General features: G+C 56.2%; 2 protein-coding genes across 2 annotated transcripts; one reads left to right on the forward strand and one right to left on the reverse strand.

Annotated features, from left to right (window-relative positions):
* Positions 1-5: 5 nt before the first annotated feature.
* On the forward strand, positions 6-7079 carry LOC143696300 (uncharacterized). Its single transcript, XM_077192375.1, has 5 exons — positions 6-98; positions 579-614; positions 2046-2247; positions 3160-3465; positions 6023-7079. Exons 1-5 carry the CDS (start codon positions 6-8, stop codon positions 6601-6603), a joined length of 1218 nt encoding a protein of 405 aa, XP_077048490.1. The 3' UTR covers positions 6604-7079.
* Positions 7080-7455: 376 nt separating this feature from the next.
* Positions 7456-9505, reverse strand: LOC143696302 (uncharacterized). The gene is given in 4 exon segments (XM_077192400.1): positions 7456-7940; positions 8041-8720; positions 8722-8874; positions 8877-9505. Coding segments are annotated over 4 exon segments (1113 nt in total). The 5' UTR covers positions 8934-9505; the 3' UTR covers positions 7456-7717.
* Between the last annotated feature and the right edge of the window lie 3844 nt (positions 9506-13349).

A 13349-nucleotide genomic window follows, 5' to 3' on the forward strand; every position in this document is an offset into this window, starting at 1 on the left:
GGGAGATGCCCAAGGACGGCCCCTCGGACAGCGATTACCTGCCCATGGAGGGGCACGGCCGCGCCGCCTCCATGCCCCGCCTGCCCGCCGACCCCCAGGTGAGGGAGGGGACAGCCCCCGGTGCCACCCCCGGGCTGGCAGCGCCACCCCCCCGCCCCCGCAGCTTTCATCGTGGTGGCCTTGGGGACAGCTGTGTCACCCCTGCCATGGCTGGGGGTGTCCGGGCTGCTGGGGCATGAGCATGGCAGCTGGGGGGGGGGGGGGATTTTGGGGTGCTTTTTGTGGGTGGGGAAAGGGGACACGGGACACCCCCAAAGTGTCCCCGTGCCCTCAGCATGTCCGGCTTGGGGACAGGGATGGGGACAGGGACGCTCTGGCTGCTCTGCTCATTGCTGCTGACCCTGCCCCCTGCCCTCTGCCGCTGCTTGGCTGCTCTGCCCCCCCCCAGCCCCCCAACCCCCCCGAGCCCCTCGGACCCCCCCAAACCCCCCGGGACCCCCCCGGGACCCCCCCGGGACCCCCGGGCCGGGGTCTCAGCGCTCTCTGTCTCTCCTGCGGCTCCTCCTGGGCTCCGGCAGCGGAGGAAGGTGCGACCCCGAGGCAATAACCTCAGTGTAGGTACCCCCCGAGACCCCCTCAGACCCCCTGAGACCCCCTGAGACCCCCCTGAGACCCCCCAGACCCCCCCCTTTTCCTGACAGAGACCCCCGAGGACCCCCGAGACCCCCCCTATCCCTGAGAGGGACCCCCGACCCCCTCAGACCCCCCTGAGACCCTCCTATCCCTGAGAAGGACCCCTTGAGACCCCCCTGATCCTGAGAGGGACCCCCGACCCTCCTCGACCCCCCCAGACCCCACAGCCTTCCTTGGACCCCCCCCCCTGGACCAACCCAGCCACACCCAGAGGCCCCCCCCGGACCCCCCCTCAAAGCCCCCCCACCCCACTGACCCCCCCCCCACCCTGTCCCCTCTGTGTCACCCCCACCTGGAGCCAGCAAAGAGCAGCACCCGTGTCACCACCCCCACTGTCCCCCTGTCCCTCTGTCCCACTGTCCCCCTGTCCCTCTGTCCCTCTGTCCCTCTGTCCCCCTGAGCAGCAGTTCAATGTTTAGAGCAGCAGGACCGGGTATCTGTCCTGGGGGGGCCACAGTGGGGACACGGTGGCAATGGGGACACGGTGGCAATGGGGACAAGGTGGCAATGGGGACACAATGGCAATGGGGACATGGTGACAGCGGGGACACACAGTGCGGACATGGTGACAATGGGGACAACAGTGATGATGAGGACAAGGTGACAATAGGGACACAATGGCAACGGGGACACGGTGACAATGGGGACACGGTGACAACAGGGACACACAGTGGGACACAATCGCAATAGGGACACGGTGACAGTGGGGACACAAAGTGGGGACACGGTGACAACGGGGACAGCATGACAGCGGGACACACAGTGGGGACATGGTGGCAATGGGGCCACGATGACAACAGGGACACAAAGCAGGGACATGGTGACAGTGGGGACACGGTGACAATGGGGACACGGTGACAATGGGGACACAGTGGCAAGGGGGACACAGTGACAATGGGGACATGCAGTGGGGACACGTGACAGTGGGGACACGATGACAACAGGGACACACAGCAGGGACACGATGAGAGTGGGGACACGGTGACACTGGGGACACAGTGGCAAGGGGGACACGGTGACAATGGGGACACGATGACAGTGGGGACACGGTGACAACACCGCGTCCCTCCCAGCCCAGCGCCACCCACCGGGGGCAGGCAGGAGAACGGGCGTGGGGACAAATCCGGGGGGTCCGAGGTGACACCAGGGGAGGGGACACCCGTGGAGGTGACACCATGGGAAGGGACACCCGGAGAGGTGACACCATGGGAAGGGACACCCGTGGCGGGAACACCCGTGGAGGGGACACCCGTGGCGGGAACACCCGTGGAGGGGGCACCCAGGTCACCCCCCCGGAGCCCCCCCCGTGTCCCCCGGTGTCCCGCGGTGCCAGCGCCGCCGGTGTCGCGCAGACCATCGCGGACTCGAGCCCCATGAAGCGCTCGGCCTCGCTGCTCGGCCACGCCCGCGCCCGCGGCGTCCGCCTGGACGATTTCAGCCTGGAGCGCGTCCCCCCCCCCGAGGACGGGCAGCGCCACCACCCGCGCCGGGGCCACCGCGGCCACCACCGCGCCTCGGAGCGCTCCCTCAGCCGCTACACGGACGGCGACACAGGTGCGACCCCCGCGCCACCTCCCCGCCCCATCCCAGCGTCACCGACCCCGTCCCGCCCGTCCCCGGGGGCTCCGGGTGCCCTGCTGGTGTCACCCAAAGGTGCTGGGAGATCCAAATTGGGGAGGGGGGGGGGACACGCAGAAAAAAACCAAAACCCATAAAAATCCAAATCCCGGCGGAAATGCTCAAATTGCCCGAGGGTTGCTAAAGTCCCGCCCGAGGATATCAAAGCCTCCCCAAAAATCGCCTCAGGGGAACCTCAGAACCCCGTCAGTGATGCCAAAATGCCAGGGGAGCCCCAAAATCTCAGGGTAACCCCAAAATCCCAGGGTAACCCCAAAATCCAAGGCAAGCCCCCCCCAAAAAAAACCCCCAATCCCATCAGAATGCCTCAAATCCCAATTTTTTGGGGATTCCCAAAAATCCCCCAAGGATATCAAAACCTCCCCAAAGATCCCCCAAAAACCGCCTCAAAGACCCCATCAGTGACCCCAAAATCCCAGGGGAGCCCAAAATCCCAGGAGAGCCCCAAAATCCCAGGCAACTCCCCCAAAAAAAAGAAAAAAAAAAACCAAAAAAGCCCCTAAAACTCCCCAAATCTCCAATTTTTGAAATTCCCCAAATCCCCCAAGGACATCAAAACCTCCCCAAAAACCCCACAAAACCCCCCCCAGTGACCCCAAAATCCCAGGGGAGCCCCAAAATCCCCGGGTAACCCCAAAATCCCCGGGTAACCCCAAAATCCCAGGCAACCCCCCCCAAAAAGGAAAAAAAAAAACCCTAAATCCCCAATTTTTTGAAAATTCCCCAATCCCCAACCCCTCCCCCTGTCTCCCCCCAAACTCTCGGGGGTCCCTCAATGTCCCCAAACTCTCGGGGGTCCCTCAATGTCCCCCGACCCCCCCCCCACAGGGCTGGGCACGGACCTGAGCCTCACCACGCAGTCGGGGGGCGACGCCCCCCCCCAAAGGAGCGGGACCCCGAGCGGGGCCGCCCCAAGGACCGGCGGCACCGGCACCACCACCACCACCACCACCACCACCACCACCACGGCGGGGGCGGCCCCGAGCACCACCGGGAGCGCTGCGTGCCCCCCCCCGCCGCCGCCGGGCCCCCCCCCGCCGCCGCCGGAGTTGGGGCGGCCCCGGTCCCGCGAGCGCCGCTGGTCCCGCTCGCCCAGCGAGGGCCGGGAGCGCGCGGGGCCCCCCCCCGCGCCAGGTGGGTGCGCCCGCCCCTCCCCCGGCCCCGCCCCCGCTCCGCTCCCCCCCCCCCTGCGCCTCTAAACCCCCCCCACCCCCACCCACACCCCCACCCCTGCCCATCATTTTGGGGGGGGGGGACACAAGGGCTGGATTCAACCAAAGACCCCCCCCAAAAAATAATCCCCCCCCCCCCCGGTCATTTGGGTGGTGCTCAAAATGGGGAGGGGGGGGGGAACTGTGCGACCCCCCCCCCCCCCAAAAATCCTCTCTGAGGGTGGCTATGGGTGAGGGGGGGTCCCAGTGCCCCCCCGACCCGCCCCAGTTTGGTTCTGCCCGGCCCAGTTTGGGACTGGGGGGGTCCCAGTTACACCAGCAGAGCCCCCCTGAGGGGGGGGGGGGGGGGGTCCAGTTTCCCCCTCCCCACAATTTGGGGGGTTCAGTGCCCAACTCGGGGGAGTCCGCCCCCCCCTTTAAGGGGTCCAATGCCCACCTTGGGGGGGTCCAACCCTAACCCCCCCCCCACACACACTTTGGGGGGTCCGGCCCCCCCTTTAAGGGGTCCAATGCCCACCTTGGGGGTCCAGCCCCGATTTTGGGGGTCCCGCCCCCCCCCCCCCCCCCAGGAGCGGCACCCCCCAAAGGGAGGGTGATGAGGGGGGGGGGGGAGGAGCGGACCCCCCCTCTCCCCCCCCACCCACCCAGCGATTTTGGGGAGGGGGGGGCGGATTTGGGGTGGGGGGGGGCGGCGGCGACGCTTGGACCCCTCCGGATGCGCCCCCCTCCCCCTCCCTGTTCTCAGCCCCTCCCCCCCCTCCCCCTCCCCTCCCCCCATCCCTCGCTTGCCCCCCCCTCCCCCTCCCCATTTCGGCTGCTTTTTTTTTTTTTTTTTTTTTTTTTTTTGGGGGGGGGGTCCTGCCTTGATTCACCTCTCTGCTGTTTTCCCCATGGCTGTGCTTTGGCTGCGCTGTCACGGCGAGGGGTGGCCCAGGTAAGCGCCTCGGGGCCCCCCCAAAAACAAAAAAACACCAAAAAAGCAAAAAAGCAAAAAAAAAAAATCGGCTCCGGCCCCCCCAGGCTCCTCCGGCCACCCTGGAAAGTTTGGAACGAAGCTGCGCCCCCTCCCCACCCCTTCCAAAAATTCCAGAATTTTCTCCGTCCCCTCCCCAAAAAAACCAACCCAACGGAGACTCCAGGAGGAGCCGCTTTGAGGTTTGGGGGTTCACAGCCCCCCCCACATCCTGAGATGGGTCTGGGGTCTTCAGCCCCCCCCATTCAGAGAGCACAGACCCCCCCCCCCCCAAATATCCGAATTGGGGTGGGGGGTCCGCATCTCCCCCAGCCTCGCATCGGGGGCTCACGGACCCCCCCCACCCCCCAAACTCAGAGAACAATTGGGGGGTAACGCCCCCCCCCCCAGCACCCCCAAATTTGGGGTCCCCCCCCTACCCGGGGCTGAATCTTCCAAACTTCTCCAGCTCCCCCCGACCCCCGAGCTTTGCCTTGCGAGCGCTTTTGGGGGGACCCAGCGCCCCCCGTGTCCCTTTTGTCCCCTCCTCTCCCCTTTGTGCCCCCCCCGCGCCTGCACGGCTCGTGGCTGTGTCCCCCCCCCCGCCGCGGCTGCGACCCCCGCCCCGCCATGTCCCCGCCATGTCCCCACCATGTCCCCATGTCCCCGCCATGTCCCCACCATGTCCCAATGTCCCCTCCCCCGTGTCCTTTCTGTCCCTTTCGCTCCCCTTTGCCCCCCCCGGGGTCCCCATTTCCTCCTTCCTTTCCCCCCCCAATGATGTCCCCATGTCCCCGTGTCCCTTTCACTCCCCTTTGTCCCCCCCCCGGGGTCCCATTTCCCTTCCTCCCCCCCTCCCCGGTGCCCCCGTGATGCCCTCCCGGTATCCCCGTGTCCTCCCCTCTCTCTCCCCCCGATGTCGCCCCCCATGTCCCGCTGCCACCCCCGTGTTCCTTCTGCTCCACTTTGTCCCCTCCCGGGTCCCCATTTCCCTTCCTTTCCCCCCCCAATGATGTCCCCATGTCCCCGTGTCCCTTTCACTCCCCTTTCCCCCCCCCGGGTCCCCCATTTCCCTTCCTTTCCCCCCCCAATGATGTCCCCATGTCCCCCCCCCCGGGTCCCTTCTGCTGCCACCCCCGTGTTCCTTCTGCTCCACTTTGTCCCCTCCCGGGTCCCCATTTCCCTTCCTCCCCCTCAATGATGTCCCCATGTCCCCGTGTCCCTACTGCTCCCCTTTGTCCCCTCCCGGGGTCCCCATTTCCCTTCCTCCCCCGTTCCCCGGTGCCCCCGTGATGCCTTCCCGGTATCCCCGTGTCCCCCCCTCTCTCTCCCCCCGATGTCGCCCCCCATGTCCCGCTGCCACCCCCGTGTCCCTTCTGCTCCCCTTTGTCCCCTCCGGGTCCCATTTCCCTTCCTCCCCCGTTCCCGGTGTCCCCGTGATGTCCCCGTGATGTCCTCCCCGGTGTCCCCGTGTCCCCCCTCTCTCTCCCCTCTCTCTCCCCTCTCTGTCCCCCCGATGTCCCCCCGCCATGTCCCGGTGCCACCGCCGTTGTCGCTGTCGCCGCAGGGCAGCAGCTCGGTCAGCGGCAGCCCGGTGCTCTCCACGTCCGGGACCAGCACCCCCCCGCCGCACCCGCCGCCAGCTCCCGCCGACCCCCGCCACTCCTCGGCCCCACGTCTCGTACTCGCCCGCCGCCCGCCGCCCCCCGCCCGCCGCGCCGCCCCCCGCCGCCCGCGGCCCCCCCCGCCCGCGGCCCCCGCCGCCCGCCGAGCCCCGCCCCGCCCGCCCCGGCCCCGCCGCCGCCGCCGCCTCGCGCTGGCCCCCCCGCGACCCCGAGCCGCCGATGCCGCTGGACGGACGCGCCCCCCGCGCCCCCCGCGGCACCGGGACCCCCGGCGGGGGCGGCCCGTCCCCGCCCCGGCCCGGGCGGCGGCTGCCCAACGGGTACTACCCGGGCCACGGCGGCACCGGGAAAGGGCGGCCCGGGCTGCGCGACCCCTACAGCGAGACGGACGATGATTGCTGCTAGCGGCGTGTCGCGACAGGGCGCGCACCGAGCCGACATATCGCGACAGCGTGTCGCGGCCAGGGGGGTGGAAGTCGCCACCCGCACCGCGCCCCCCGCCCGCTCCCGGGGTTTTGGATGAGTTTTATCATCTGGAGGAGCCGCAGCCGCCGCCCGCCGCCGCCACGGGGGGGGGGCGGACCCGGGGACCCCCCCCGAGACTCCCCCGAACCCCCCCCCCGGTCGGGAGGAGCCGCCGGGACGGGAGCGGAGCCCGGGAGGCTCCGGGATGGGCAGCGGGAACGCCGGGAAGCGGCACCGGGAAGGGCGGGAACACCGGGAACCGGCACCGGCACCGCCGCCGGGAACCGGCACCAGGAGCGGGAACCGCTACCACGCACCGGGACCGGGCACCGGGAACACCGGGAGCACCGGGAACAGGCACCGGCCCCCCCCCGGCCCGAGGCACGGAGGCGGCGGAACCGGGGCCGCCGCCATTGCATGAACCGAGTTACCGAAACCGAGAAATAAAAAGATCAAAGACAAAAAAAGGCAAAAAAAAGAAAAAAAAACAAACAAAAAAAAACCAACCAAAACTGAACCCGAAAAAAAAACCAACAAAAAAAACCCCGAAAAATCCCAAACCAGAACCATTAAAAAAAAAGGAATTTTGGATCGAGCCCGTCTCGCTCCTTCCCGGGACCGGGGGCTGGGGGGGCACCGGGGCGGGGAGGGGACAGCGGGAGGGGACGGGGACGGGGGGGGGGGGCACACACGTGACCCCCGGTAACCCCGCGCGGAGCTTCCCGGAACCGGAACCGGAACCGGGGGGGGTTTCCCGGGTGGTTCCCCCGCCCCCGGTACCGGATATTCCCCGGCCCGCCCCGGGAAACCGAAGCAGGAAGAGGGGGGGGGGGACCGAGCCCCCCCTGAACCCCCCCAACCCCAAATTCCCTCTGTTCCCACCCCAAAAAAACTCCCCCGAGGCAGCGGCTGCACAAAACCCACTTTTAATCGATTTTTAATTGATTAACAAAATAATAATTAAGCACAATTAAGGGGGGGGGGGCAGGGCCAGCCTGAAACCCCCCCCCAAAGAACGAGGAGGGAATTCCCCACCGGGAGCCCCGAGAGTCCGCTCGTGTCCGGTTCCGTTCCACGGCGGGGCCCGCAGCACTTTGGGGGTTCCCGTTCATGTCCGTGTGTCCGGGGGGGATCCCCGTTCATGTCCGTGTGTCCCGGGGGGGGATCCCCGTTCATGTCCGTGTGTCCCGGGGGGGTTCCCGTTCATGTCCGTGTGTCCCGGGGGGTTCCCGTTCATGTCCGCGTGTCCCGGGGGGGTCCCAGACCCGGATCCGCGTGTCCGAGGGGATTCCCGTTAAGTTCCGTGTGTCCCGGGGGGGTTTCCAGAACCGGTTCCGTGTGTCCCGGGGGATCCCCGTTAATGTCCGCGGGTCCCGGGGGGGGATCCCCGTTAATGTCCGCGTGTCCCGGGGGGGGGATCCCCGTTAAGTTCTGTGCGTCCCGGGGGGGAATCCCCGTTAATGTCCGCGGGTCCCGGGGGGGGATCCCCGTTAAGTTCCGCGTCCCGGGGCTCCCCGGAGGGCTCAGCACGCCCCCGACGGCGCGGACCAGGAAGCCGAAAGCGGCTGCGGGCGGCCCCGAGCAGCGCCCGGGCGGCCCCGGTGGCACCGGCGGCGCCTCCGCCTCCAACCGCGCCCGTTTGCTCGGTACCGGCCCCCGGCCCGGCCCCGCCGAGCCGCTGCTGCGCCGCTTCTGCCCGGCCCGGGGGGCTCCGGTGGGGCGGAGAGGGCCGGGGGCGGCGGGAGGGGGGTCCCGGTTCGCGGGGTTCGGATCCGCGCTCAGTGCGGGGTCCCGGTCCCGGTTCGCGGGGCTCGGGGGCTCCTGGCTCGGTCGCCCGCGGGGGCATCCCCGGTACCATTCACTGCACGGGGCTCCGCTCGGTGCGTTCCGGTGGTCCCCGGTGCAGTCCCTGAGGGGGTTCCCCCGTTCTTCCTCGGTCCGGTTGCTCGGTCGGTCCGAGCTCGGTGTGTTCGGGCACCGGAGCTCTCCGCTCAGGCCGCTCCCCGGTCCCGGGGTCGCTCCGTTCCCCGCAGCCCCGGTAATCTCCGTTACCGGGGTCGCTCCGTTCCCCGCAGCCCCGTGAATCTCCGTTACCGGGGTCGCTCCGTTCACCACAGCCCCGTGAATCTCCGTTACCGGGGTTGCTCCGTTCCCCGCGGCCCCGGTAATCTCCGGTCCCGGGGTCGCTCCGTTCACCGCGGCCCCCGGTAATCTCCGGTCCCGGGAGGATCCCGGCGGCGGCTCGGGCGCTCAGGTACCGGTGTCGGGCGGCGCGCACGAGCAGCGAGAGCTGCAGGCTCCGGTGCAGGCGGAGGCCGCCCCCGCCGCACCCCGGCACCGGTAAAGCTTCCACACCGACACCGTCAGCAGCCGCTGCGCCTCCTCCATGGCGGCGGCACCGGGAATGCTCCGGGACGGCCCCGCCGCGCTTCTTGTACCGCCCTGACCCCCCCGCGCCCCCCCCGCCACCGCATCCGGCCCCGCGGCGGCTCCGGGACCGCCCCGAGCTCCCCCCGGGCCCCTCCCGGCCGCCGCCACCGCATCCGGCCCCGGGGCGGCTCCGCCGCGTCTCGGAGGCGCCGGGGACGGAAATGGGGCTGGGGGGGCTCCGTGCCCCGGGCAGGGGTCGGGTCTGTACCCCCCCAGCCCCCCCAAAGGATTTGGGGTCTCTGTGAAAACTGGGGGGGGCCCTGCCCGAGGTGGGGGCTCTCCATTTATTTGGGAGGGGTCCCTGTGCTCCTTCATTTATTTGGGGGGGTCCCTGTGCCCCCCGTGAGTTTCGGGGGGTCCCTGTGCCCCTTAATTTATTTGGGGGGGTCCCTGTGCCCCCGTGAGTTTCGGGGGGTCCCTGTGCCTCCTCCCCTGTTTTGGGGGGTCCCTGAGCCCCTTCCCGTGTGTTTGAGGGGCTCCTGTGCCCCTCATGAATCTGGGGGGGTTCCCTGCGCCCCCTCCCCCGTTTTGGGCACTCCCTGCGCCCCCCGTCTCTCCCCCCCCCGTCCCGGGGATCCCCTCCCCGCCGCCGCCACTTCCGTGCCCATATAAGGCAAGGCTGACGTCACGGGAAGGGGGCGGAGCCTCGCACAAGGCAGGAAATCCGCTTCGCCATGTCCCGATAAGGGCAAAAAAAGGGGCGGAATCGCCCCCTGCGCGCCCCCCCGGGGTTTATCGCGACCCCCCCGGGGTTTATCGCGACCCCCCCCGCACTCGCCCAGGCCCCGAAAATCGCGACTGCCGTAAAAGGCGCCGTAAAGCGCCGTCCCCGCGCCCCCCTGTGCCCCCCTCACCCGGGGTCCGCTCCCCGCCCCTTCCATGCCCATATAAGGCAAGGGGGACGCCACGGGAAGGGGGCGGAGCCACGCACGGGAAGAAAAATGAAAAATAAAAATCCAATAAAAAATAAATTCAAAACTAAAAAGCTACAAAAATAGAAAAAAATAAAAATAAAAAATTAAATAAAAAATAAAAATAAAAAAAGACAATAAAAAGCTTTAAAAATAAAATTAAAAAAAGCTTGAAAGAGAAAAAAAATAAAAATAAAAATTAAATAAAAAATAAAATTAAAAAAATAATAAAAGGTTAAAAAAATTAAATAAAAATGAAATAAAAATTAAAATAAATAGCCTCAAAAATAGAAAAATTAAAAATAAAAATCAAATAAAATATAAAAATAAAAAAACAAAATAAAAAGTTTTAAAGATAAAAAAAATTAAAAAACAAGATAAAAAGCTTTAAAGCTAGAAAAAATAAAAATAAAAATCAAATAAAAAATAAAATTAAAAAAATAATAAGGTTCAAAAATAGAAAAATTCAAAATAAAAAAATATAAAATTAAAAAAAGAAAATAAAAAGCTTTAACGATAAAAAAATAAAAATAAAAATAAATTTAAAAAAAATTAGGAAAACAAAATAAAAAGCTTTAAAGATAAAAAATTAAAAATAAAAATTAAAAAAAAAAAGGTTTAAAAATAGAAAAAAAAATTAAAAAAACAAAATAAAAAGCTTTAAATATAAAAAATTAAAAATTAAAATTAAATAAAAAATAAAATTAAAAAAATAAAAACAAAGGTTAAAAAAATTAAAAATAAAAAGTAAATAAAAAATAAAATTAAATAACAAAAAAAAAATTTAAAGATAGAAAAATTAAAAATAAAATTAAATAAAAAATAAAATTAAAAAAAATAAAAAGCTTTAAAGATAAAAAATTAAAAATAAAAATAAAAATAAAAAAACAAAATAAAAAGGTTTAAAAATAGAAAAAAAAAAAACAAAATAAAAAGCTTTAAATATAAAAAAATTAAAAATTAAAATTAAATAAAATTAAAAAAATAAAAACAAAGGTTAAAAAAATTAAAAATAAAAAGTAAATAAAAAATAAAATTAAATAACAAAAAAAGTTTTAAGATAGAAAAATTAAAAATAAAAATTAAATAAAAAATAAAATTAAAAAAAATAAAAAGCTTTAAGATAAAAAATTAAAAATAAAAATAAAAATAAAAACAAATAAAAAGGTTTAAAAATAGAAAAAAAATATAAAAACAAAATAAAAAGCTTTAAATAAAAAAAATTAAAAATTAAAATTAAATAAAAATAAAATTAAAAAAATAAAAACAAAGGTTAAAAAAATTAAAAATAAAAAGTAAATAAAAAATAAAATTAAATAACAAAAAAAAATTTTAAAGATAGAAAAATTAAAAATAAAAACTAAATAAAAAATAAAATTAAAAAAAATAAAAAGCTTTAAAGATAAAAAAATAAAAATAAAAATAAAAATAAAAAAACAAAATAAAAAGGTTAAAAATAGAAAAAAAATATAAAAACAAAATAAAAAGCTTTAAATATAAAAAAATTAAAAATTAAAATTAAATAAAAAATAAAATTAAAAAATAAAAACAAAGGTTAAAAAATTAAAAATAAAAAGTAAATAAAAAATAAAATTAAATAACAAAAAATAATTTTAAAGATAGAAAAATTAAAATAAAAACTAAATAAAAAATAAAATTTAAAAAAAATAAAAAGCTTTAAAGATAAAAAATTAAAAATAAAAATAAAAATAAAAAACAAAATAAAAAGGTTTAAAAATAGAAAAAAATATAAAAACAAAATAAAAAGCTTTAAATATAAAAAAATTAAAAATTAAAATTAAATAAAAAAAAAAATTAAAAAATAAAAACAAAGGTTAAAAAAATTAAAATAAAAAGTAAATAAAAAATAGAATTACATAACAAAAAAAAAGTTTTAAAGATAGAAAAATTAAAAATAAAAATTAAATAAAAATAAAATTAAAAAAAAATAAAAAGCTTTAAAGATAAAAAAAATTAAAAATAAAATAAAAAATAAAATTAAAAAATAAAATAAAAAGCTTTAAAAATAAATTTAAAAAATTAAAAAAAAACAAAATAAAAAGCTTTAAAAATAGAAAAATTAAAAATAAAAATTAAATTAAAAAAATTAAAAAGAAAAATAAAAAGCTCTAAAGATAGAAAAATTAAAAATAAAAATCAATTAAAAAAACGTTTAAAAATAAAAAAATTAAACTAGAAATAAATAAAAAATAAAATTAAAAATAAAAAGCTTCAAAAATAGAAAAAAATTAAATAAAATAAAAAATTTAAAAAACAAAATAAAAAGCTTTAAATAAAAATAAAAATAAAAAATTTAATAAAAATAAAAATAAAATAAAAATAAAAATAAAAATAAAAATAAAATAAAAAATAAAATTAAAAAATAAAATAAAAGTTTTAAAAATAAAAAATAAAAAAAGCTTTAAAGGTAGAAAAATAAAAAAAAAAAAAAAAATTAAAAAAAAATTAATTAAAAATAAATGAAAATAAAAACCGTAAAGTGCTGTAAAATGCCGTAAAAGTTGCATAAAAGGCAGCGCCGTAAAGCGCGACTGTCGTAAAATCGAGACCGTCGCAAAAACTGCCGTAAAGCGCGACTGTCGTAAAAGGTACAGCAAAGCGCGACTGTCGTAAAGCGCGACTGTCGCAAAAGGTGCCGTAAATCGCGATTTTAGTGAAAGCTGCCGTAAAGCAAAACTGTCGCAAAAGGTGTCGTAAAGCGCGACTGTCGCAAAACTGCCGTAAAGCGCGACTGTCGTAAAGGGATCGTAAAGCACGACTGTCGCAAAAGGCGCCGTAAAGCGCGACTGTCGTAAAAGGGGTCGTAAAGCGCGACTGTCGTAAAGTGTCACAAAAGGGATCGTAAAGTGCGACTGTCGCAAAAGGTGCCGTAAAGCGCGACTGTCGTAAAGTGTCGCAAAAGGGGTCGTAAATCGCGACTGTCGTAAAAGGTGCCGTAAAGCGCGACTGTCGTAAAGTGTCGCAAAAGGGGTCGTAAAGCGCGACTGTCGTAAAAGGTGCCGTAAAGCGCGACTGTCGCAAAAGGTGCCGTAAAGCGCGACTGTCGTAAAAGGTGCCGTAAAGCAGAACTGACGTAAAAGGTGCCGTAAAGCGCGACTGTCGTAAAGGGTGTCGTAAAGCAAAACTGTCGTAAAGTGTCGCAAAAGGTGCCGTAAAGCGCGACTGTCGTAAAAGGTGTCGTAAATCGCGACTGTCGTAAAGTGTCGCAAAAGGTGCCGTAAAGCGCGACTGCCGTAAAAGGGGTCGTAAAGCGCGACTGCCGTAAAAGGGGTCGTAAAGCGCGACTGTCGTAAAAGGCGCCGTCCTTTTTTTGTCTTTTTTTCCCATTTTTTCCCTTTTTTGGTTGTTTTTATGCCTCTTTTTTGCCCCCTCCCCAAAATAAAAACTCCAGTTTCCAATTTGTGCCACTTTGGGGCTCATTTGGGGGATTTTGGAGCAGGGA

Source organism: Agelaius phoeniceus, chromosome 32 (assembly GCF_051311805.1).
Source record: "Agelaius phoeniceus isolate bAgePho1 chromosome 32, bAgePho1.hap1, whole genome shotgun sequence".
NCBI classification, from domain to species: domain Eukaryota; kingdom Metazoa; phylum Chordata; class Aves; order Passeriformes; family Icteridae; genus Agelaius; species Agelaius phoeniceus.

Bases quoted from the DNA above. Each gene is read 5' to 3' on its own strand.
- LOC143696300 (XM_077192375.1), top strand. From the start codon at position 6: ATGCCCAAGGACGGCCCCTCGGACAGCGATTACCTGCCCATGGAGGGG. The intron at 2,248-3,159 runs GTGCGACCCCCG...CCCCCCCCACAG, and splicing joins CTACACGGACGGCGACACAG to GGCTGGGCACGGACCTGAGC. The intron at 3,466-6,022 runs GTGGGTGCGCCC...CTGTCGCCGCAG, and splicing joins GGGGCCCCCCCCCGCGCCAG to GGCAGCAGCTCGGTCAGCGG.